The following is a 26,589-nucleotide window of genomic DNA, read 5'->3' as shown; positions in this document are numbered from 1 at the left end:
ATTTATCTGCTTTTTATGTACAGCAAATATCCCGACAATTTTTCATGTTGTTAGGTAGATGCCAGGAGCTGTACCTGAACAGCTTAACTCAGGTACAGCAAGTTCTGGAGCACAAGTGCTATTGTAGGAATGTGGTCAGGATCTGTAGCCTTTGCAGAATCCAGTGCCTTCTGTTCAATGCTTGACGTTATGCAGAGTTGGCTGAAGACTAGTCTCTGTGATGCTGAGGGTATCCGAAGGAGACCGAGATGGATTCTCCCATCTCGTACTTATGGTTGATTGCTGCAAAAGCTTTATATTTTGCATTAGTGTACAGGGCTCTCCCCTCATTGAAAAGGAGAATTTTAGTGAAGCCACTGCCTCCAGTAAGTTGTTTACTTATCCACCACCATTCTCAACTGGATGTGCAGGAATGCAGAGGTTTGATCTGACCTTCTTGTTTGTGGAATGGTTTAGCCCTGTCTGTCACTTCATATTTTCCTCACCAATAGCTTGACCAGTTTGACACCTCATATTTAAGTATGCCTGGTGCTGCTTCTGGCAGGATTGATTCTTTGGTTTGATGGTAATGGTAGAGTAGGAAATACGTAGTTTGTGTTGGAGTATGATTTTGCTGCTGGTAATTGCCCACAGTGCATCATTGCTTGTCTTGATTTACTGGATCTGTTCGGTTTATCCTGTTTAGGATTGTGGTAGTACCAAATTCGATAGTAATGTGTCTTCTCCAGTAGGTCTCTGTTTCCTGATACTGTCACGTACGGATGCATTGTGACAAGTAGATTAGTGTGGATATTGTCAAGTATGTTTTTCCCTCTTGGTTCCCTCCCCACCTGCTATCTAGCAGCTAGGTCCTTTGGGATTTGAATAGCTCCGTCAGTAATGATATTGCCAAGCTGGTTCTACATAATAGAGATATACAGCAGGGAAACAGATCCTTCAGTCTAACTCGTCCATGCTGACCAGATATCCTAAAATAATCTAGTCTCATTTGCCAACTATCCATCCTGTTCATATACCCATCCAGATGCCTTTTAAATGTTGTAATTATGCCAGTCTCCTCCATTTCCTCTAGCAGCTCATTCCATACACTCACTACCCTCTGTATTAAAATGTTGCTCCTTAGGTCCTTTTTAAATCTTTCCCCTCTCACCTTAAACCTATGCCTTCTAGTTCTGTACTCCCTCACCCCAGGGAAGATAACTTGTCTGTTTACTCTTGCCTTCATGATTTTGTAAACCTGGATAAGGAACACCTTAGCCTCCAACGTTCCAGGGAAAACAGCCTATTCGGCTCTCCTATAGCCCAAACTCTCCAACTCTGGCAATGTCCTTGTCAGTCTTTTCTGAACCCTTTCAACTTTCACAACATCCTTCCTGTAACAGGGAGACCAGAATTTCACGCAATATTCCAACAGTGGCCTAACCAATGTCCTGTGCAGCCGTGACATGACTTCCAAACTCCTATACTCAATACGTTGACCAATAAAGGAAAGCATACCGATCACCACCTTCACTATCCAATCTACCTGCGACTCTACTTTCAAGAAACTATGAATGTGCACTCCAAGGTCTCGTTGTTCAGCAACACTCCCCAAAACCTTACCATTAATTTTATAAACCCTGCCCTGATTTGCCTTTCCAAAATGCAGCACCTCACATTTATTAAAATCAAACTCCATCGGCCACTCATTGGCCCATCTGATCAAGATTCTGTCGTACTCTGAAGTAACCTTCTTTGCTGTCCAGTTTTGATGTTATCTGCAAACTTACTAACTGTGTACCTCCTATATTCACATCCAAATCATGTATATAAAGGGATGAAAAGCAGTGAACCCAGCACTGATCCTTGTGGTACACCACTGGTTACAGGCCTCCAGTCAGCAAAGCAACCTTCCACCGCCACACTGTCTTCTACCTTAGAGTCAGTTCTGTATCAAAATGGCTAGTTCTCCATGTGATCTAACCTTGCCATCAGGAACCTTGTCTGATGCCTTACTGAAGTCCATGTAGATTACGACCATCGCTCTGCCCTCCTCAATCTTTTGTTACTTCAAAAAACTCAAAGAAGTTACTGGTGATGGACATTGAAATTCTCCACTTAGAATACGTTCTGTGCTGGGAACCTCAAGCTAATATTTGAATGAGATTGAATTCCATCTGTATAGAATTAACCTAAATTTATGAAATGATGGACATCAAGGGGAGACGGTGTATTGGCAATGCCACTGGACCAATGTAACCAGTAGATACATGATTGCAGTGGCCAAAGGTTCAAATCCTACCACGGAAGCTGATGGAATTTCAATTTAGTTCATAAGACTGAAAAGCTTGCCTCAATGAAGTAAAAGTTTCCACTCAAACACATCTGGTTCACCAGTGCCTATTAGTTATGGAAATTTGCCATCTTTCCCAGGTCTGGTCCACAATGGGACTCCAATGGGGTTGATTCTTAACTACCTTCAGAAATGGTCTGGCCAAGCCCTCAATTTAGGAGAAGGTACATGTGGCAGGAAATGCTGGCCATACAGGTGATGCCCACATAACATGAAAGAACAAAGTACAATTAACATTGTGCTCAGAAACAATATTCCCCTGGTGGGATTTCTAGAACTAGGGACATACTGTTACAGACCAGACAACCTCAAAATATTTTAAGATGATAGCCTGGACCCGAGCTTTTTCCTGTTTTTAAAGGCAAATGTGAAGTGTGTGTACTAGACACAGTGCAACTAGTCAGACTACTCAATGTTAAGTAAAACACAATTCATTTAAACACCTGCAGTTAATGTGCAGCCAGTGAAAGAGAAATTTAGAATAACAATGGAATAATAGATACAATAACTAATACTAATTAACTGTTCCAATATTGTAACATCCCACAAACACACCCTTTGGCAAAATGGAAAATTCAGACTCAGATTCTCACATGCAGTTCTCCAGTCCAGAAGGAAACAACATCATGAAAATTCAGAGAGAGTAGCAGTTAGGAGGCATTCACTGAAGCTACCAAGTCTGTTGAGACTCCAATTATTTCACTTAAAGCTAAACTTAAAAACTCAGAAGTCTTGATCACTGAGAGCTGACCACAACCATTCAGGCTGTTTCAAAAAAGTCCCAACTCCTCCCAAGTTGTTTCCACTTGTGGTTCTGGTAGATTGCTTGGCCTGTATGCCTTACAATATTTCTTCAAAATAAAGGACAAAACAACTTCAAGTCAGAGCAAAAATCACAATAGCCTCAATAAAGAGTGGATGATGTAGGACTGAAGATAAGGGAAATAGCCTAATCCTATTAATTGCTTTACTGAGGGTGGTGAGTATTTCGAATTTTCCACTCCAAAGAGGTGTGGGAACTCTGATATTAAGTAGGTTCAAGACAGAAGTACGTTGATTTCTAGATATTCATGAGATTAAGAGGCGTAGAGAAGCTTGGTGACTAAATAAACAATGATCTAAAATGGTGAAGCAGGTCAAGGGGCTGAATGGCCTTTTCCTGATCCAGATTACAGTGGGGAGTGAGTGTGATGGTGGAATTTGACTGGGTGGGAGATTATCGGTCAGGCCGAGAAAGGTGATTAGACAGTGACATTTTTTTAAAGAAAGCAGATGCCTGATGGTCTACAGAAGAAGAATCTGAGTGTCTCCCAAAATGTTGCAATCTTAAAAATCAAGTCTTGATGAGGAAATGAAGGGAAATAGGCAGATGTTCCCCAAGTGGTATTGCTGATGGGTTATAGAAGGGAGGTGCTGCAGTAGCACATGAATTACCAGTAGGTGGTTATTTGGGAATAAGGAAAACTCAAGCCAAAATACAAAAACATTGTTGTTGGCCCTACTGCATAAGGATGTGGTTGACTTTTGCCAAATGTGTCATAGATGTTAAGTACCTCAGCCAATAGTAAAACCAACACCCTTAATCCCATTTCTGCATTTGAGGAACATTTTACAAGAATCTTGATTGATTGAATAGGACCCCTCCCTAAAACAAAAAGAAAGAGTCAGTATTGTTAACCATAATGGATGTGTCTACTAGATATCCAGAGGCCATTCCATTACACAGTATCACAGCTAAAAAGATTGTAGGAGAGTTACTCAAATTAATTAAAATGTTCAAGGGAGTTATGGGTATTTTAGGAATAAAACAATTGAAATCCGCTGCATACTATTCAGAATTGCAGGGAGCATTAGAATGGTGGCAACAAACTTTAAAGACCATATTAAAGGCTTATAGTCAAGACTATCCAGAGGATTGAGATGATGGAATTTTGTTTGTAGCTATGCAATTAGCGCTGAATCTACCAAATTCATGTGAATGTGCTGAAAAGGTATTTTGATAAGGGAAGTAGAGCAAAGGGACACTGTGTAACTAGTGACAACACAAAGTAAAGATGATGATTCTGAATTGGACATTCCTCAAATTAGACAATGAGCAAGTTCTCAAGAATTAGGATAAATTATTCAGTTACCTTCCCGAAGAAAATCAGAATGACCTGAAAGAGTTATGAAAGTCACATGGGGAGATATACGGGAATAAGCTGGGAAGCACTAACTTGATTATTCATGAAGGTAAGGAAATGCTGTTCCAATTAAGCAACATTCTCATAGACTCAACAGTCTAAAGATGGCACAGCTTCAAAAAGAGATTGAATGCAATGCTCAAAGACAATAAAGTCAGGCCAGGAAAAATGTTTTTATATTTTGGCTTGAGTTTTCCTTACTCCCAAATCGCGAATGCAACTCAACCAGAGTAATGGTGCCAAAACCAGATGGTACCCAATGGTTTTGTGTGGACTGTCACAAAGTTAATGCAGTTACAATGTGTGATTCATATCCTGTCCCACATTTGGAAGACTATATTGAGGTGGATCGAGCAACTTACATTTTAAATTTGGACTTAGACGTGCCGAATGGACTGCACCAGTTTAAAGTCATGCCATTTGGTATGAGAAATACGCCAGCCACATTTCAAAGACTAGCCAGTAAAGTCATTTCAGGATTACCCAATTGTGAGGTGTGCATTGACAATCTGGTGATTTTTAGTCACCCGTAGAAGGAACATTCAGATTATCTATCAGAATTATTCATTCCACTTAGGGAGGTGGGTTTGGTGATAAACCTGGCGAAGAGTGAGTTTGTAGAGGCCCAGTCACATTTCTGGGACCATGTCATTGGACATGGACAAATGGCCCCATGAGAGATGAACCAAAAGTTTTCGGGAGTTTTCCATACCATCGAAAAGGAGTGTTATGATTCCTGAGACTGAGTGGTTTTTGTCAGAAGTTTGTACTGAATTTTAGCAACATGGTTGCTCCACTGACTGACTTAGAATCCAGCATGGAAACAGACCCTTTGGTCCAACCTGTCCATCCTGACCAGATATCCCAACCCAATCTAGTCCCACCTGCCTGCACCCGGCCCATATCTCTCCAAATCCTTCCTATTGATATATCCATCCAAATGCAGCTTAAATGTTGCAAAAGCACTAACCTCCACCACTTCCTCTGGCAGACTTGTTGAAGAAGTGCTGAAAATTTGAGTGGACAGAGGAATGTCAGAAGGTATTTGACAGTTTGGAAATGTGTTAAACATTGCCCCAGAGTTAGCCACACCTAATTGCTCAAAGCCATTCAAGATGGTTATTGATGCAACTGATGTGGTTGTCGGTACTCTCCTTTTGAAAAATGATGGGTAGGTAGAAAGACCTATTGAGTATTTTTCCAGAAAATTGAACGATCGACAAAAATATTCACAATTGAGAAGACCTTTAGCTTGGTGTTGGCCTTGCAATGTTTCAAAATTTAGGCGAAGACAGTTTTATATACTGATCATATCCTCTGAAAGTTTTTGGAAAAACTTAAATAAAAATACTGAAATGTTTAGATAGAGCTACTTATTGCAACCAATCCATTTGAAAATTTATATAATTGGATTCTGGGTAATCCAAGATGGAGGACGGGAAAAATTTCTGGCTGTAAGAACTGCACCTTTTTTGAGGTATTTTAGGTGCTGCAGGTGATTTCCTCGAATTTTGGGAGCAGCAATTACTGTTTCATATGCTGTTGCATTGTTTTGGAACTTTAGGGAAAAAAAGTCAAAACAACAGCAGTTTTAAAAGGGAGAAGAACAGACAAAGGAAGCACATAATGAGGACAGTGCAGGAGAGAGAGAACCTGCACAGTTACTGCCTTTGCTGTTTTTGAATTTGTGTATTGCTGGACATCGGAGTGCATCTGGGAAAATTAACAAACAGTGAATTTCACAACTAATTTTGAAGGAAACTGTTTTGGTGAAATTCACAACACAAAATCAGATACGTTAATCGTTGTTTTAAGTCTGTCCAATAGAAAGGCTGTAGTAGTGAATACAGTGGATTCGTTCTTGATTATGTTTTTGGAGATAAGTCTCTTGATTAAACTTAAAATATAAGCCATAACTATTCATTTAACCTGGTGCAGTGTTTTCTAGAGGAATAAGACTGTGCTATTTTCTGGGTCTGTACATTGTGAAGGAGCAAAAATGGCCTTTGCAGTGAAATGTACATAGAACACAGAACAGGCCCTTCAGCCCACTGATCCTCATGTATGCACCCTCAAATTTCTGTGACCTTATGTATGTCGAAGAGTCTCTTAAATGTCCCCAGTGACCCTGCCTCCACAACTGCTGCTGGCAACGCATTCCATGCTCTCACCACTCTCTGTGTAAAGAACCCGCCTCTGACATCCCCTCTATACTTTCCTCCAACCAGCTTAAAGCTATGACCCCTCGTGTTAGTCATATGTGGGAGTTTAAGGGTTACTGCGAATTATATCTGCCATAAATGCTGTTGTAAGCGAATCTTATCAGATCGAATGGATCGGTTGGAGAGACAGAAGCGATGAGGAATTTGCAACAGCAACAGTATGTGATGGATGGCAGTTATAGGAAGGGGGGAAAGTCTCAGATACAGTCACAGAGATGGGTTAACTCCAGGAAGGGTAAGAGGGGTAGGCACCTAGGGCAGGAGTCTTTTGTGGATATACACATTTCAAACAGGTATACTGTTTTGGAAAATGTAGGGGGTGATGGATTCTCAGGGGAACGTAGCATGAACAGCCAAGTTTCTGGTCTTGAGACTGGCTGTAATGCAATGAGGGGTACGTCGGCTTCCAAAAGATCAATTGTGTTAGGGGATTCTGTAGTCTGAGGTAAAGACAGACGTTTCTCTGGCCAGCAGAGAAAAAGCAGAATGGTGTGTTGTTTCCCTGGTGCCAGGATAAAGGATGTCTCGGAGAGGGTGCAGAATGTTCTCACGGGGGAGAGGGGCCAGCAAGAGGTCATTGTCCACATTGGAACCAGCGATATAGGAAGAGAAAAGGTTGAGATTCTGAAGGGAGATTACAGAGAGACAGAAATTTAAAAAGGAAGTCATCAAGGGTAGTAATATCTGGATTACTCCCAGTGCCACGAGCTAGTGAGGGCAGGAATAGGAGGATAGAGCAGATGAATGCATGGCTGAGGAGCTGGGGTATGGGAGAAGGATTCACATTTTTGGATCATTGGGGTAGAAGTGACCTGAACCAGGATGGATTGCATCTAAATTGGAAGGGGACTAATATACTGGCAGGGAAATTTGCTAGAACTGCTTGGGAGGATTTAAACTAGTAAGGTGGAGGGGAAGTGGGACCCAGGGAGATAGTGAGGAAAGAGATCGATCTGAGACGGGTACATCTGAGAACAGAAGTGAGTCAAACAGTCAGGGCAGGCAGGGACAAGGCAGGACTAATAAATTAAACTGTGTTTATTTCAGTGTAAGGGGCCTAACAGGGAAAGCAGATGAACTCAGGGCATGGTTAGGAACATGGGACTGGGATATCATAGCAATTACACAAACATGGCTCAGGGATGGGCAGGACTGGCAGCTTAATGTTCCAGGATACAAATACTACAGGAAGGATAGAAAGGGAGGCAAGAGAGGAGGGGGAGTGGCATTTTTGATAACAGATAGCATTACAGCTGTGCTGAGGGAAGATATTCCCGGAAATATATCCAGGGAAGTTACTTGGATGGAACTGAGAAATAAGAAAGGGATGATCACCTTATTGGGATTGTGTTATAGACCGCCCCCCCCACTCCCCCAATAGGCAGAGGGAAATTGAGAAACAAACTTGCAAGGAGATCACAGCTATTTATAAGAATAGTAGGGTGGTTATGGTAGGGGATTTTAACTTTCCAAACATCGACTGGGAGTGCCATAATGTTAAAGGTTTAGATGGAGAGGAATTTCTTAAGTGTTTACAAGACAATTTTCAGTATGTGGATGTACCTACTAGAGAAGGTGCAAAACTTGACATACTCTTGGGAAATAAGGCAGGGCAGGTGTTCAGGACATTGGTTAGGCCACTGTTGGAATATTGCATGCAATTCTGGTCTCCTTCCTATCGGAAAGATGTTGTGAAACTTGAAAGGGTTCAGAAAAGATTTACAAGGATGTTGCCAGGGTTAGAGGATCTGAGCTACAGGGAGAGGCTGAACAGGCTGGGGCTGTTTTCCCTGGAGCGTCGGAGGCTGAGGGGTGACCTTATAGAGGTTTACAAAATTATGAGGAGTGTGGATACGATACATAGACAAAGTCTTTTCCCTGGGGTCGGGGAGTCCAGAACTAGAGGGCATAAGTTTAGGGTGAGAGGGAAAAGATATAAAATAGAAGGGGCAACTTTTTCACGCAGAGGGTAGTACGTGTGTGGAATGAGCTGCTAGAGGAAGTGGTGGAGGCTGGTACGATTGCAACATTTAAGAGGCATTTGGATGGGTATATGAATAGGAAGGGTTTGGAGGGATGTGGGCCGGGTGCTGGCAGGGACTAGATTGGGTTGGGATATCTGGTCGGCATGGACAGGTTGGACCGAAGGGTCTGTTTCCATGCTGTACATCTCTATGACTCTATTAGTGGCAGGACAAGGGAACCTAATTGCCGATGCGTTGTCACAACTTCGATGAAGAAAGGCGGGGAAAATGGACTGAAATAAACTATACTTGTGAATGTTTGCATGAATAGAGCCACTGTAACGTGTATGTATTGTAGTCTAATAAGGGAAGGCTAAAGGTTTTTAAAAATGAATCCATACATTGATGGTTCATTCTTTTTAAAGGGTGGAGGTAGGATGGTGCTAGCCTTTATGAAGTGTGTTTTTTTCCTTTTTTTTAATGAAGAAAGGTTAAGACAGGGGTATTGAGCAGTCTGCTCAAAGCCAGTAGACAGCTTATGAGGCCTTGGGTTTTGTTTTAAAGTTAGAACAATAGAAGCAGCCTGAATACCTGACTCCTGCAGTACAGGATTTTTTGTTTTAGCATTCTGCAGTTGCTGGGGTCTTAAGCTGGATGTGGAAGCCCTTATTCCTTTTTCTATGACAGCTAAATGCTGCTAGAATTGCATGTGAGATAATCTATTTTACTGAATTTGCCTTTGCCAAGGGTGTGTTTATCAGATATTACTGTATTGGAACAGTTACTATTTAGTAGTTAAATAATCTATTCTTACATTAAATTTTTAGCTCGTCAGGTTATTCCAATTTCCTCTTGCTTTCATGGTGTATGAATAAAATATGTTTTTCGTCAAGACTGGTAGTTTGACCAATTGAATTATATCTAGAACACAATACCTGGCACATGCCTTCAAAATAAGAAAAAGTTAAAGAGTAGACGGGCTTTGAGCTTGTTCACAACATGCTCCCAAACAGTTTCTGTCTAGATTACATTACAGTGTGGAAACAGGCCCTTCGGCCCAACAAGTCCACACCGTCCCGCCGAAGCGTAACCCACCCATACCCCTACATTTGCCCCTTACCTAACACTACGGGCAATTTAGCATGGCCAATTCACCTGACCTGCACATCTTTTGGACTGTGGGAGGAAACCGGAGCACCCGGAGGAAACCCACGCAGACACGGGGAGAACGTGCAAACTCCACACAGTCAGTCGCCTGAGGTGGGAATTGAACCCAGGTCTCTGGCGCTGTGAGGCAGCAGTGCCACCATGCCGCCCTAGTTCAGTGCACTACTCCTCAATCCCATGGCTTTAATTTTACACTTTGATCTCTTATTTGGGACTTTGTTGAAAACCTTAGAGTCGTACAGCATGAAAATAAACTAAAGGTTTCAACTCCTCCTTGCTGACCAAGTTTTCCAAACTAAACTAGTCCCATTTGCCTACCTTTGGCCCATATCCCTCCAAACCTTTTTTCTTCATGTACCTTTCCAAATGTCCTCGGGCAGTTCATTCCACATGAATCACTCTGTCCAAATTAACCACATCCACAAGCTCCCCCAATTAATGTTTTAGTTATGTCCTTGAACAATCCAGTATGTTTGTGAAGCATGATTTTCCTTTCATAAATAAATTTTAGAAATCATTGACTGTCTGACCCTGCCATTCTTTTCCAAGTACTCAGCTATTAATTCTTTTGTAATAGATTCTAGCATGCTTTGATTCCAGAATCCATCTGTGTGTGTGTGTCAACAAACACATATTAAGAATGAAATCTAAATGCAACAATACAGAGTTTTGTAAATAAATATTACCTCCTGATTTAAACTAACTTCAGTGCCTGCTTCATATTTACTTATGAGGATCACAACACTGAAAAGCTTTGTTTTGGGTTTCTCCACGTGTTCAGTCTCAGCTGCAAGTAGCTTTGGTTTAGGAACTGAAACAACCTGATTATTTTATGAAATTCATGTTCCTTTGGAAGTGTTCTCAACTTTCTGATGAATTAGAAGGATCTGCTACCAAACAAGATTTCATACCGAGACAAGCAAGAATCTGGACCAATAACAGAGGGAGAGGCAGAATAGGCTGGGGCTGTTTTCCCTGGAGCGTCTGAGCTGAGGGGTGACATTATAGAAGTTTATAAAATCATGAGGATTATAGATAGGGTAAATAGATACAGTATTTTTCCCTGCGGTGGGGGAGTCCAGAACTAGGTTTAGGGTGAGGGGGAAAGATTTAAAAGGGACCTAAGGGGCAACTTTTTCATGCAGAGGGTGGTGTGTGTATGGAGTGAGCTGCCAGAGGAAGTGGTGGAACCTGGTACAATTGCAACATTTAAAAGGCTTTTGGATGGATATATGAATAGGAAGGGTTTAGCGGGATATGGGCCAAATGCCAGCAAATGGGACTAGATTCTGGTTGGCATGGATGAGTCGGACTGAAGGGTCTGTTTCTGTTCCATACATTTATAACTGTATCTGAAGCCAAGGCAGTCTTTCTGCTCCGTGCCAGGTTTTAGGTTTTTTTTGTGCTTTGAGATGAAATTGCAGTGGAAAATGTGATCCAGTCAGCACCAACAACATATAGGTAGAACTAAGAAAGTGATTCTGTTGAGAGTATGAGAAGTTAGATGCTAGATTAAAAAGCAAAACCTCAAACATAATATCTCTAGATTACCATCTGAGCCATGTGCAAATTGGCTTTGGATGAATAAGATTAGAGTGGCTCAAAAACTGCTTGGCGAGAAGTGGATTCTGGTTTGTAGGACACTGATAGCAGGCAGTTCAAAGCAAGTTTGTGAGGATGACATTTGGAATAAGTGGTTGTCATTTAAGGACAGGTTGGACCGGCTGGGCTTGTTTCTCCTGGAGTTGAGAAAAGTAAGGGTTGACTTGATTGAAGCATACCAGATCATAAATGGTCTTGACAAGATGGCTGCGGAAAGAATGCTTTGTCTTGAGAGAGAGAGAGAGAGAGACTGGGGACACTGCTTTAAAATTAGGGCTTACCCTATAAGGGCAGAGATGAGGGGTTCAAATTCTTGTTACGCAAGTGACTTGATCATCACTAGGGGTAAATGGGACTGTATAGTTCAGAACATTGATAAACCATGATATTGAATCATGAAGAGTTTTGAAGACCCAAATGGCTTATGTCTGATAACTTACATGTTAGTATGTTCAGGAGTTATCTGATTTTTGGGATAGTTAAGCAAGAAAGCAGTGAGATGCATGCTTACGATAGGGTGCCCACCATCATGAGGGTTTGAAAGGTTGCCTTGAAAGATTCTTGTGGAACGATAGCAAAATATCTTATACCTCATAAAATAGCAGGAACACGGAGAAGAATCAAAGTGAATGCCTGAGAGCTGTGGCACACCCTCATTTGGCCCTAAAAATTAAGAAAGCCTCAGCTTCTTGTACAGTAATTCTTGGGAGAAAAATAAAAATAAGCAGACAGTGTCCCAGGGATCTTCCAGCATAAAGAATGAGCATTTATAAAATGTAGTTTTATAACTTGAACTTGCATTGTTCAGTTCTCAATAAATGTTTCTTCGGCTTAAAGCATGAGCCTTTGGAGGGTAGTTCTTTCTGTTAAATGGAAATTTAAATTTCTTGTTAAAAGCTCATTGTCTCCTTTGAAATAATAATTATATTCAAATTTTGTCTGCAAGGACTGATTTAATTAATCAGTTAAAGGAGGTTTGGTTGGTCAGTTAAAGGCTTTGTATGTTAATAGCTGTTGATGCCAAGCGTACACCCAGGCATGTGAGTCACATTGAGAATTCGAGCGTGTAACCAGAGTCCATTTTCCAGCTGTTGATAATGTCAGTGTTGGGCGGGAGAGGGGGAGGATGTTCGAGTACAAAACTGGCAGAGGTGAGGAGCAGTTCAGCAGCAAGTTATTTTGCTTGGAGCAGTAGTGTCCCAGAGAGGTGAAATGGGAATGATGGAATGGTGCTGATAACGTGAGGGATGGAAGGAATCGGTTAAGGATGGCTTGGAAGTGATAGGTTGACATAAGAAGAATGGATTGACATGGGATTGGCTAGTTTGCAGGAGTGGGTGAGTTTCATTAGCATGACAATGTTTTGATCAGGCCTATTATTCCAAAGGTGTTCTTTGTACAAAAAATGAAGATTAATGAGATTTGAATGAAAAGTTTTCAAAAGGCATTACAATTGTTTGATCCCTTTTTATTTTTGTATAGCTATTCTTTGTGTTATAAATAAAGAATCATGAGATTTGAATGGGAGGATTATCAAAAGGTCATGAGTTAATTGAAAGAAAATAGGTACCCGAATTCTGTTTTCAAGATGGTGGTGTATTTTGTCCAGAGTCTCCACATAAACCACCATGAAAAAGAGCAGTTATATTGTAGCGATAAAATGGGAGGAAGTGTGTACTGCAGATGCTGAAGATTAGAGTGACGATTACTGGAAAAGCAAGTCAGGCAGCATCCAAGGAGCAGGAAAATCAACATTTCGTCAGGATTTCCTGACCTGTGCTTTTCCAGCACCACTCTAATTTTGGCGATAAAATGGGAATCTAGTCATGGGGCTAGTTTAGTTTTTGGAAGTTATTTTCTATGATGATAGATTTGAAATTTATAGAAAGCAAATTTTGGGCATAGTATTTAATCCTCAAATAATTTAGCCTAACCCATGTAAAACGACCTTTTCAACTCAGGGGAAAATAGTTCTTCTCAAGTAGACTTCCATAGTCTATTATTGTAGACCGAACTCAATGTAAAACTCTCAAAAGAAAATGTGTATTTGTGTTCCTATGCTTGTTTTTTTTTCACATGGGAAGTTGTATGAAGCTTGCTTTAAGTGAGAAGTTTTGATTCTGTTATAGTTTTTTGTAAAAGAACAACTGATACTGTTTTAATTATTATACTAAAAATACTACTTTAATTGCAAATGTTTTTTAACTTGGCTGGTTATAAGCATTGTGTAAATTCTAACAGATATGCTTATGCCAATGTTTTGACATTTTTTTTGTCTTGCAGTTTTTGGTTGGAATGAAAGGCAAAGATGAAGCCATGGCCATTGGCGGACACTGGTCTCCCTCTTTGGATGGACCTAATCCTGAGACTGACCCTTCGGTATTGATTAGGACTGCTATCCGATGTTGTAAGGCCCTGACGAGCATTGACTTGAGTGGTTGCACACAGTGGTAAGTAATACTTCAGTAACAGGACAGAGCCTTGTAGTATAACACTAAAATTCTGTTTTTTGTTATATTTATGATTCGAGTCTTAACTGTTTGCGCTGTTGTTTTCTCGCCCAGCAGCCAACCACATTCCAGGTAAAAAATACATGACGTCGTTCTGCTAATTCTACACTTGCGGCACCCCATATGTGGCAATGCATGTCTCATGTAGTGAGAGATGTCATTATTTCATAAGAATGACATTGGAGAGACATAAAGCACTTTAGATATAATTCATTGTTCTGAATGTGTACTTAATATCCATGTATAAATGCTGTAAATCTGTATTACTATTTCATGCCAATGTGTTATATATGTGGTGTGCCTTGAAGAAAAGTCATGCGTGGAGAGGATGTCGCCACTGGGATGAATAATTAGGATGTTCAATTGATAATAGAATTGTTTTCCTTTTTTGGTGTAAATAAACTTTCAGTGATGCCACGCAAGTTCTTCTGAATTGTACAGCCAGTGTCATTTAACTGCAAGGCATTAAAGCAGTGAGTCAATATACAATTTCTTTAAAAAAAGTTTTTTGTTTTGCTTTTCACTACTAGCATCTACCCAAATAGATTTGTTCGTATCCAATCTTTGGTAATGATGGGACTTTCATTATTATGACTGAACTGTGTGAATTGTTTATTCACCTGCCTGGTGCCTACAGTTGCAGTTAAGTGATATTGAACAGTGTATATGACGCATTTCTCTAGCTTGATATCCTACGAGACATTTAGGGTCTATGTGATGTCTGATAGAATTTTCCTTTCCAATACACTTCTTCCCTTGCAACAGGTACCGTTTTGCAGAGATCCGTTACCATCGCCCCGAGGAGCACCACAAGGGGCGGACGGTTCCAGCCCATGTGGAGACCGTGGTTATATTTCTGCCGGATGTTTGGCATTGCCTTCCCACCCGTTCAGAGTGGGAAGCGCTCTCTCGTGGATACAAGCAGCAGCTGGTTGAGAAGCTCCAAGCTGAACACAAGGAGGCTGATGGAGAACAGGCACTGAACGCTAATCCTTTTCCATTTCCGCTTCTCACAGGCACAGGGACACCCACAAAAAAAGTGCATCACATACATACAGATCAAGTAACGGGCTCTTTTTATGAGCAGTGCATACATTTGAGAAGACATAGATGCAAAGCTACAGTAACTGGTAACATAGCTCCCAGCTTAGAGTCCGAGCCGACTTCCTTTCATCAATTCGGTCTCTCAGAATGAATGACCTACAATTTCCTCAAAAGAAATGAACCAAAACCAGTACATTTGGAATCTAAACTTTGTTTTCTTCAAATGATAGTTACTTGTGTTCAGATTTCGCTCTTTCATACGCAGCAAGAAAATCAATTCCTGCTGGAAGCTTGTCACCAGTTGTTGAGTTGGGCAGGCATTGTTAGCTGTTTACAGAAATTTCTACTTTCCAAATTTTCCATATCCCCTTTCTCTTGCTTTCTTTTAACTCTAGTACGTTCCTCTTACCTACACAACCATTGGATATGCACAAACCTTTCAAAGATATTTGATTTGCAGGTCAGTTGGTTGAGCCACAGTTTCGTGCAGTGTGGGGTGTGTGGAGCAAACTCTTTGATAGCGAATATGTCTGGGGGGCTTGTACCTATTGAGAGGGAATGAGAACACACACTGTTTGGCCGCCAGGGACCATCAGTGTCTGCAGCCCTTGAATCCTTTTGTTTGATGTCATTGATCACCTTTTTGTGTTCCACAGATCTGGCTTTGATTGGCTGATGAGTGGCATGTGATCAGTTAAAATGTGTGTGTGTGTTTACATAGGAATGAACTGTTCTATTCAGTAACATTGAGGAGGAGTCAATCTGAGGGGCTGTTGTGACCTTTGCTACTTGCACGGATCGGCAACTCTTGTTTCAAAAAATGAGTGAATACGTTTTCCAGGTATTCTCCAAATATTGCTGAATATTCCTGTTTTTTATTTGAACAGGAAGAGGAGGAAAAGGATGATGGGGAGAGCAAAGAAATTTCTACACCTACTCACTGGTCGAAGCTAGATCCAAAGACAATGAAAGTAAGCAAGTTTTAAAATTTGTGCTAAAGACAAAATTAGTTCACTTTTGAAGCAAAAACAAGAAGGCAGATTACTACGTGAATGGCTGTAAATTGGAAGAGGAGATTGTGCAGCAGGACATGGGTGTCCTGTGCAAGGTAAGCATGCAGCTGAAGCAGCCAATAAGGAAAGCAAATGGTATGTTGGCCTTCGTTGCGAGAGGTTTGGAGTACAGGACCAGGAATGTGGTGTTGCAGTTATACAGGGCGTTGGTGAGGCCATATCTGAAATATTGTGTGTAGTTTGGTCTCCTTTTCTGAGGACGGATGCTGTTGCTCTTGAGGGAGTGCAGTGCAGATTTACCAGGCTGATTCCAGAGATGGCGGGACTGATTTACAAGGAGAGGTTGACTAGATTGCGATTGTTTTTGCTGCAGTTCAGATAAATGAGGGAGGATCTCATTTATCACTCAAGAGGGTTTGAGCTATAGGGAGACGCTGAATAAACTGGGCCTATTTTCACTGGAGCATGGGAGGCTGAGGGGTGACCTAATTGAGGTTTATAAAATCATAAGGGCCATGGATAGGGTAAATAGATAAGGTCTTTTCCCTGGAATGGGGGAGTCCAGAGTTCGAGGGCATAGGTTTAGGGTGAGTGGGGAAAGATTTAAAAGGGACCAAAGGGGGAACTTGTTCATGCAGCGGGTGGTGCATGTATGGAATGACCTACCAGAGGAAGTGATGGAGGCTGTAAAGGCACCTGGATAGGTTTATGAATGGGAAAGGTTCATAGTGAAATGGGCCTAATGCTGGAAAATGGGACTATATTAATTTAGGATATCTAGTTGGCATGGACAAGTTGGAATGAAGGGTCTGTTCCCATGCTGTACACCTCTAAGTGCTACTTTTGATTTATAGTGTTATGGAACAGACCAGATCCCTCAAAATATATTAAGAAGGTAGCCTATGCCCTAACATTTTCTTATTGCTGTGCTCTTCCAGCACCACTAATCCAGAGTCAGGAAATGTGTTCCAAATGCCATTCAATTTGTCAAACTACTCAATTTTATAAAACAATATTCAAATGCTACTGTTAAAATACAACATAAGTTATTCCAAATTTTTCTTTCTTAACTATTGGAAAGCTTAACAATAATAGATATCATAGGATCCTTACAGTATGGAAACAGGCTATTTGGCCCAACAAGTCCACACCGACCCTCCAAAGAGTATCCCACCCAGACCCATTTCCCTACCCTATTACTTTATATTTCCCCTGAATATGCACCTAATCTACACATCCCTAATCACTATGGGCAATTTAGCATGGCCAATTCACTTAATCTTTGGTCTGTGGGTTGAAACCGGAGCACCCGGAAGAAACCCACAGCTGTTTCATCAGTGGCTTTCCTTCCATCATCAGGTCAGAAATGGAGATCATCCCTAATTACACAGCAATATTCACCACTTATGGCTCATACTCAAGTATCCAGACTTGGGCTTGTGTGTGGTGTGAATGGTTCTTGAGTGCCAGGCATCCATTTCCAATAAGAGAAAACTAGGCACCTTCCCTTGATGATATGGGCACAGTCATGCTGAAGTCCACTGGTAAGGTTGGTCAAACAAATCCACAGCTCCCTGGGTGTTCAAGAGGTAGAAGTTATGATAAGGGAGAAAATGTGTGCTTATGACTGATGTCATAGAAAACACAATTGAGAACCAGACTGAGCAGAGAAGGTTTAGTGGGGAGGTTAAAAATAAATAAAAAAAGCAAAGAGAGAATATGCAAAGAAATTGATAGCTATTATAAAAATAAATTCTGAGGCCTTCTATATAAATAATGAAAGTCTGGTAAAAGGAGTAATTGGGGCAAATCGGGGGCCAAGAAGAGAATTTACACTTTGAAGCAGAAGTCTTTACCAAGGACGAAGATACTATTCAGGCCATACTGAAAGAGGAGAAAATTCCGTCACTAAAAGGATTTAACCTTGAAAAGGAAGTGGCATTGGTTTGTGTACCTGTCGTTAACGATAGCAAGACACCAGGACCGGGTAAGATGCATCTGAAGATACTGACCAAAGTGAAAAGGGATACTGGCAATGATTTTTCAGTCTTCTTTGAATTGGGGTGTTGCGACAGTTTGGGTTCTAAGTTTGCTCACTGAGCTGACAGATTTGTTTTCAGATGTTTCATCGCCATGCTAGGAAACATCATCAGTGAAGCGCTGGTGTTCTGTCCCGCTTTCTGTTTGTGTGTCTTGGTCTCTGAAGGTGGGTGACATCATTTCCAGTTCTTTTTCTCAGAGGTTGGTAAATGTGGTCCAAATCGATGGAGTTTGGATTTGAATGTCAGGCCTCCAGGAATTCCCGTGTATGTCTCTGTTTGGCCTATCTTAGGATGGATATGTTGTCCCAGGGAAGGTGCTGTCCTTCGTCTGTATATAAGGATACTAGTGATAGTGGGTCATGTCTTTTGGTGGCTAGTTGGCGTTCATGTATCCTGGTGGCTAGTTTTCTGCCTGTCTGTCCGACGTGTTTGTTACAGTCCTTAGGAGAAAGTGAGGACTGCAGATGCTGGAGATCAAGAGTCAAACGGTGTGGTGCTGGAAAAGCACAGCCAGTCAGGCAGCATGCGAGGAGCAGGGGAGTAGACATTTCAGCATAAGCTCTTCATCAGGCCTCTCCTGCTCTTCGGATGCTGTCAGACAGGTTGTTCTTTCCAGCACCACACTCTTCGACTTTGTTACAGTCCTTGCATAGTTTTTTGTAAATGGCCTTTATTTTCCTGGTTGCTGGTATCGGGTCCTTGAAGGTTCATCGGTAGCTGTTTCAGTGTGTTGGTAGGTTTGTGGGCTACCATGATGTGACATTATTTGGAAATTGCAAATGTTATGCTGTTTTAGAAGTGGACAAGCAACTATCAACCAGTTCATTTTACTTCATTTGTTTGGGGAACATCTAGAAACAGTAATTCAGAACAAAATTAACAATCACATGGGTACATGTGACTTAATAAAGAAGAGCAAACACTGTTTTTCTTTTGGAAACCAATGTTCAACTAATCTGGAGTTTTTTGATCACTGTTATGTTGTTAATATGGTACATGAACTTCCAGAAGATAATTCTTATTTGAAAAGTTGATGCAGACACAGTGGGCTGAATGGCTTCCTGTACTGTAATAATTCTGTGACTGTGCCTTCCAAACTTGAGACTGCTGCTACTTCGAAGGGTAAGAGCAGCAGATACACGGAAACACAAGTACTGCAGGTTCCTCGTCAACCCACTCATGAGTTATATCCTTGTTTCTTCACTGTCATGAGATTAAAATCCAAGAGCTCCCTCATTAATGGCAATGTTGTGCCTGCACATGTAGACTGCAACAGTTCAAGAATTTGGCTTACCATCATCTTTTTAAGGGCAGTTGGGCATTGGAAATAAATAGAGTCATAGAGATGTACAGCACAGAAACAGACCCTTCGGTCCAACTCGTCCATGCTAACCAGATATCCTAACCCAATCTAGTCCCACCTGCCAGCACCTGGCCCATATCCCTCCAACTGGCATGGTGGCACAGTGGTTAGCACTGTTATCTCTCAGTGCAAGAGACCCGGGTTCAATTCCTGCCACAGGCGACTGACTGTGCAGACTTTGCACATTCTCCCCGTGTCTGCGTGGGTTTCCTCCGGGTGCTCCGGTTTCCTCCCACAGTCCAAAAATGTTGCAGGTTAGGTGAATTGGCCATGCTAAATTGCCCATAGTGTTAGGTGAAGGGATAAATGTAGGGGAATGGGTCTAGGTGGGTTGCGCTTCGGCGGGTTGGTGTGGACTTGTTGGGCCGAAGGGCCTGCTTCCACAGTGTAAATCTAATCAAACCCTTTCGATTCATATATCCATTCAGGTGCTTTTAAATGTTGTAATTATACCAGCCTCCACCACTACTTCTGACAGCTCATTCCATACATGTATCACCCTCTGAGTGGAAAAGTTGCCTCTTAGGTCTCTCTTATATCTTTCCCCTTTCACCCTAAGCCTATGACCTCTATTTCTGGACTCCCCCATTCCAGAGAAAAAACTTTGTCTCTTTATCCTATCCATGCCCCTCATGATTTTATAAACCTCTATAAGGTCACCCCTTAGCCTCCGATGCTCCAGGGAAAACAGCCCTAGCCCATTTAACCTGTCCCTATAGCTCAAATTCTCCAACGCTAGACTAGTCAATGATGCTCCTATCCAATGAAATAATTTCAAAAAGTAAATACATGCATAAATCCATTTGCACATATAGTTACATACAAATGCGCAAACAGACAGAGATACGTTGGGGCTGATTAACTTCCATTCTGAGTTAGGTTAAAGTCCAGGTTCCAGAGTTGATTCCCTTGCCCATGGCACTGTCCCAGTCATACTGCCATAGAAATCGACAGCACAGAAAAGGCTCTTTGGCCCTTGAAGTCTACGCCAGTCAAAAATGAGGGTTTAACTATTTTAATCTTGTTTTCCATCACTTAGCTCGCAGCCTTATCAGCTTTGGCATCAAGTACCAAGTGTGCATTTAAGTACCTCTCAATTATGGCTGTCACCTTGAGTCAAAAAGTTAAGAATTTAAGGCTTTCTGCAGTTCTTTGAGTGCTTACATAGAGGCTGAGAATCCAGTGCCCAAGCAGACACACCAGATTTTTTTTAGTTGTGCTGATCTGTGAGAGTTATCTTCTGTCATGCATTGCTCAAGTGTTGGTGCAAGAGGGACATTTTTAGATTCCTGGATCACTGGGACCATTTTTGGGGAAGGTGGGACAAATGAGAGGGGGTCTGCATCAATATTCTCGCAGATAGTTTTGCTATTGCTGTTGGAAGGAGTTTACACTTGTCTGCCAGGTAAAGGGATGCAGAATATCAAAGAAACAGAGACCCATCATGCTACAGCAAAGGGGTTCAGCTCTCAAACGTACAATGTTACAGCACAGTACAGGCCCTTCAACCCTCGATGTTGCACTGACCTGTGAAAATAATCTGATGCCCATCTAACCTACACTGTTCCATTATTATCCATATATACGTCCAATGCCCTTAACTTCAGCGAGTCTACTACTATTGCAGGCAGACCGTTCCACACCCCTACTACTCAAGGTAGTAAAGAAACTACCCTGATATCTGTCCCAAATCTAGCATTCCTCAATTTAAAGCTATGTCCCCTTGTGTTACCCTTCACCATCCGAGGAAAGAGGCTCTCAGCGTCCACCCTCAGTGTCCACCTGTCTCAGTGTCCTTTGTTTATCTGTATGTCTCGATTTGAGTGTCAAGTCGATGGTCTTTAATGTTAACAGTGTAAAAGTAAGAATGATGAGTTAATGGTGTGGATTGGCAATGGAAGCATGATTTAGTTTCCATAACAGAAACACAGTTGAGGGAAAGGCTGGACTGACCACTCAGTATTCCAAGGTATAGGATCTTAAGGCGACACACAGGTGGGTGTAAAAAGGGTGATGAAGTAGCACTATTAATTAAGGAGTCAATTATTGCAATAAGGAGAAATGATATATTATGGAACGGCCCTCAAATGAGGTTTCGGGGTAGATTTTAGGAATATTAAGGGGCCATCTACTTGGACTGTATTACAGACCCGCAAAGAATCGTGAGCAATAGACGTGCAAATGTAGACAGTTCACAGAGATGTGTAAGAGTGATACTCAAGTAATAATTACCTAGAGGATTTCAGCTTTGCCTGGCACAGACAGACCACACCTTCAACATATTGTCTAGTTAGCACTAATTGTTACAGTTAACCTGAGAATGCAACTTTTTAAAAAAGCTTTGTAATTTACACATTAATTAAGTGAAACTACCATGGCATTCGAACAGATGAAAGACGCAACAAACAAGAGGTATTTTTCAATGTTTAATTTCAGTTACATCACACTGTAAATTTTTGCTATAAATTCTGTGTCTTACAATTGTGTCCTCCACAACCACCCGATAAAGGAGTGTGCTCTGAAAGCTAGTGTGCTTCCAATTAAACCTGTTAGACTATAACCTGGTGTTGTGTGATTTTTAACTTTGTACACCAGTCCAACACCGGCATATCCAAATCCTGAGTACTAGGAAAGGAATGGACCCTCAGATTAAAAGTTGGATACTCTCTTGACTGAGTGGTCTGAGCTCAAGTCCAATCTTTAGTAATTTTCCAAAATGATTGACATGTAAATACCCAAGTAAACTTCAGGTTCAGCCTGCTTTCCCCCCCCCCCCCCCCCCCTTAGGTACATCTCCAGTCAATAGCAAGGAGCTGACTCATTGCGTCTAGATTGTACAACAATATATAATTGATTTCTTGACCCTTGCTACCTTCCCATATTTGGTTCCAGTGCCTGGCCTGTTCAGGGTTATTCTCAGTCTTCCAAAACTAGGGTAGAGAGCGAGGAAAGAAAATTGACTAACATAGCCAGACATGAAAAATATTCCGTGAGCATACCAGTTAACGGCAGAGATGAGGTGCATGCTGGAAGATCGTTTAGAGGGCACCGGAATCAATGGGAACCACTATAGGCCACATCCTTAATGAATAGTAAATGAAAACAAAATTCTTCCTTTTCTCAGGTTAACGATCTTCGAAAAGAATTGGAAAGTAGGAATCAAAGCTCGAAGGGGTTGAAATCCCAGTTGATAGCCCGGCTAACAAAACAACTAAAAACTGAGGCGGAGAAAGAAGAGCAGAAGGAATCTGAGAAATCTGAAAGAGAAGATGATGACGAGGACGATAAAAGATCTGAAGATGACAAAGAGGTGCCATTTGCAATTTTTCAGTGTTTATGCTTAAAGGTATTGTGTCCTAAGAGACACTGGCACATAGCAAGCTGGGGGCAGGATTGTACCAATTTACTGTGGGTGCTGTGTGAGAGGCCATGCTAGACCTGGATGTGGAGAGGCACCCTCGGAACTGGGCACAGAAGCTAGCAGTCGGAGGGTCTGAAACATTGCCGGTGTGCTGTGTGGGTTTGACCACTGTTGAGGACTGTTTTCTGCTGGATCATCTTCTTCCACCCAATCAACTGATAGGCTTGATGACACATTTCCACAGCTATTTCCAGGAATTTCAGAGAATTATGGGCTTCTGGGTTTGAATATGGTTTTGAAAAGTTGTATTCAAAAGGTGCTGGAGGAACTCAGCAGGTCTGGCAACATAGAACAGTACAGCACAGACCAGGCCCTTCAGCCCACGATGTTGTGCTGACCACTGATCCTCATGTATGCACCCTCAAATTTCTGTGACCATATGCATGTCCAGTAGTCTCTTAAATGTCCCCAATGACCTTGCTTCCACAACTGCTGCTGGCAACGCATTCCATGCTCTCTCAACTCTGTGTAAAGAACCCGCCTCTGACATCCCCTCTATACTTTCCTCCAACCAGCTTAAAACTATGACTCCTCATGTTAGTCATTTCTGCCCTGGGAAATAGTCTCTGGCTATTTATGCCTCTCTATCTATGCCCCTCATTATCTTGTATACCTCAATTAGGTCTCCTCTCCTCCACCTTTTCTCCAATGAAAAAGTCCGAGCTCAGTCAACCTCTCTCCATAAGATAAGCCCTCCAGTTCAGGCAGCATCCTGGTAAACCTCCTCTGAACCCTCTCCAAAGCATCCACAGCTTTCCTATAATAGGGCGACCAGAACTGGAAGCAGTATTCCAAGTGCGGTCTAACCAAAGTTTTATAGAGCTGCAACAAGATCTCACGACTCTTAAACTCAATCCCCCTGTTAATGAAAGCCAAAACACCATATGCTTTCTTAACAATCCTGTCCACTTGGGTGGCCATTTTAAGGGAACTATGTACCTGCACACCAAGATCCCTCTGTTCCTCCACATTGTCAAGAATCCTATCCTTAATCCTGTACTCCGCTTTCAAATTCGACCTTCCAAAAGCTTGCATTTATCCAGGTTGAACTCCATCTGCCACCTCTCAGCCCATCTCTGCATCCTGTCGATGTCCCCCTGCAGCCTACAAAGCCCTCTATACTGTCAACGACACCTCCAACCTTTGTGTCGTCTGCAAACTTGCTGACCCATCCTTCAATCCCCTCATCCAAGTCATTAATAAAAATTACAAACAATAGAGGCCCAAGGACAGAGCTCTGTGGAACACCACTCCCCAAAGAACTTCCAGGCAGAATATTTTCCTTCTACTACCACTCGCTGTCTTCTGTTGGCCAGCCAATTCTGTATCCAGACAGTTAAGTTCCCCTATATCCCGTTCTTCCTGACCTTCTGAATGAGCCTACCATGGGGAACCTTATCAAATGCCTTGCTGAAGTCCATATACACCACATCCACAGCTCGACCCTCATCAACTTTTCTAGTCACGTCCTCAAAGAACTCGATAAGGTTTGTGAGGCATGACCTGCCCCTCACAAAGCCGTGTTGACTGCATTTAATCAAGCACATCTGTGGCGAAGAAAAGAGTTGACATTTCGTCTCTGATAGGACTTTTCTTCACGATACCTTTTTACAGATGCTAGACCTGCTGAGTTTTTCCAGCATTTTGTTTTAATTTTAGGTTTACAGCTTCCATAGTAGGTAAAAACAATGACTGCAGATGCTGGAAACCAGATTCTGGACTAGTGGTGCTGGAAGGGCACAGCAGTTCAGGCAACATCCGAGGAGAAGTAAAATCGGCGTTTCGGGCAAAAGCTCTTCATCAGGAATACAGGCAGAGAGCCTGAAGGGTGGAGAGATAAGTGAGAGGAGGGCGGGGGGAGAAAGTAGCATACAGTGCGGTAGGTGAGTGGGGGAGGGGATGAAGATGATAGGTCGGGGGGGGAGGTGGAAAAGAAGATAGGCAGGTAGGACAAGTCATGGGAACAGTGCTGAGCTGGAAGTTTGGAGGTTGGGGAAAGGGAAATGAGGAAACTGTTGAAGTCCACATTGATGCCCTGGGGTTGAAGTGTTCTGAGGCGGAAGATGAGGTGTTCTTCCTCCAGGCGTCTGGTGGTGAGGGAGCGGCGGTGAAGGAGGCCCAGGACCTCCATGTCCTCGGCAGAGTGGGAAGGGGAGTTGAAATGTTGGGCCACAGGGTGGTGTGGTTGATTGGTGCGGGTGCCCCGGAGATGTTCCCCGGAGATGCTCTGCTAGGAGGCGTCCAGTCTCCCCAATGTAGAGGAGACCACATCGGGAGCAACGGATACAATAAGTGATATTGGTGGATGTGCAGGTAAAACTTTGGATGTGGAAGGCTCCTTTAGGGCCGTGGATGGAGGTGAGGGAGGTGGTGTGGGCGCAGGTTTTGCAATTCCTGCGGTGGCAGGGGAAGGAGGATGGGTTGTAGGGGGGTGTGGACCTGACCAGGTAGTCATGGAGGGGATGGTCTGTGTGGAAGGCGGAAAGGGTTGGGGAGGGAAATATATCCCTGGTGGTCGTGTCTGTTTGGAGGTGATGGAAATGTCGGTGGATGATTTGCTTTATGTGAAGCTTCCATAGTAGGGCAGCACGGTGGCTCAGTGGTTAGCACTGCTGCCTCACAATGCCAAGGACCTGGGTTCGATTCCAGCCTCTGGAAACTGTCTGTGTGGAGTTTGCACATTCTCCTAGTGTCTGCGTAGGTTTCCTCTGGGTGCTCTGGTTTCGACCCAAAGATGTGTAGGTTAGGTGAATTGGCTATGGTAAATTGCCCATAGTATTCAGGGATGTGTAGTTTTTGTTTAGAATTCCTACAGTGTGGAAACAAGCTCAACAAGTCCACACTGACCCATCCGAAAAGCAGCCCACCCAGACACACTCCCTATTCTCCAATGTATGCATCTAACCTACACATCCCTGAACATGGGCAATTTAGCATGGGTTAGGTGCATTAGTCAAGGGGAATGTAGGGTAATAGGGTAGGGGAATGGGTCTGAGTGAGTTACTCTTTGGAGGGTCAGTTTGGACTTGTTGAGCCAAAATGGCCTGTTTCCACGCTGTCGGGATTCTTAGATTTTACTTGTGGTTGAGGATTATTCTATTCTTCTAATCCTGTCCTTTCAGGAGGAGGAGAGAAAACGCCAGGAAGAAGTGGAACGTCAGCGACGTGAAAGACGCTACATTCTACCTGACGAGCCTTCTATCATCGTTCATCCTAACTGGACTGCCAAAGGGGGCAAGTTTGACTGTAGTGTCATGTCTCTGAGTGTGCTCCTAGACTACCGATTGGAAGATAATAAAGAACATTCTTTTGAAGTAAGTGCCTGTGTATTATGGTTACTCACTCAGGCCTGTCGGGGAGGGTTAATAGTCAGGAAAAAGAAATTAGATTTTGATTTAATTCATGTATAGATGTAGATTTCACTGGCTAGGCTATCATTTATTTATCCATACATAATTGTCCTGGAGAAGATGGTGCTGAGATGTTGCCTTCAACCAATGCAGTTCTTGAGTTACAATAATACCCACAATGATGTTGGGAGGGAGTTTCAAGATTTAGCCCTAGCAAAGGTGAAGGAATAACAATATTATTCCAAGTCAGGTCAATGTGTGGGTTATGGAGAAACTTGTGGATGGTGGTATTTCCATGCATCTGCTGTCCTTTTACCTTCTAGATGGTAGAAGACATAGATTTGGAAGGAGCCTGGATGAATTGTTACAGTGTGTC

The 26,589-nt window shown here is 42.4% G+C and overlaps 1 protein-coding gene across 4 annotated transcripts in view; it reads left to right on the top strand.

The window, feature by feature from the left end:
* Positions 1-26,589, top strand: part of ccar1 (cell division cycle and apoptosis regulator 1) — a 122,520-nt gene that overhangs the window by 56,833 nt on the left and 39,098 nt on the right. For 3 of the 4 annotated variants that reach the window (XM_072558027.1, XM_072558028.1, XM_072558030.1), the window contains exons 13-17: positions 13,754-13,920; positions 14,746-15,043; positions 15,912-15,995; positions 22,567-22,752; positions 25,986-26,177. In XM_072558027.1, coding sequence (XP_072414128.1) covers positions 13,754-13,920; positions 14,746-15,043; positions 15,912-15,995; positions 22,567-22,752; positions 25,986-26,177 — 927 coding nt within the window. The remainder of the gene's footprint in view (positions 1-13,753; positions 13,921-14,745; positions 15,044-15,911; positions 15,996-22,566; positions 22,753-25,985; positions 26,178-26,589) is intronic. The other variant, XM_072558029.1, reaches the window with a different exon arrangement.

This window comes from Chiloscyllium punctatum, chromosome 38 (assembly GCF_047496795.1).
Source record: "Chiloscyllium punctatum isolate Juve2018m chromosome 38, sChiPun1.3, whole genome shotgun sequence".
Lineage (NCBI taxonomy): Eukaryota > Metazoa > Chordata > Chondrichthyes > Orectolobiformes > Hemiscylliidae > Chiloscyllium > Chiloscyllium punctatum.
The sequence above is the reverse complement of the archived record's forward strand: the minus strand, read 5'-3'. Positions and strand labels throughout refer to the sequence as shown.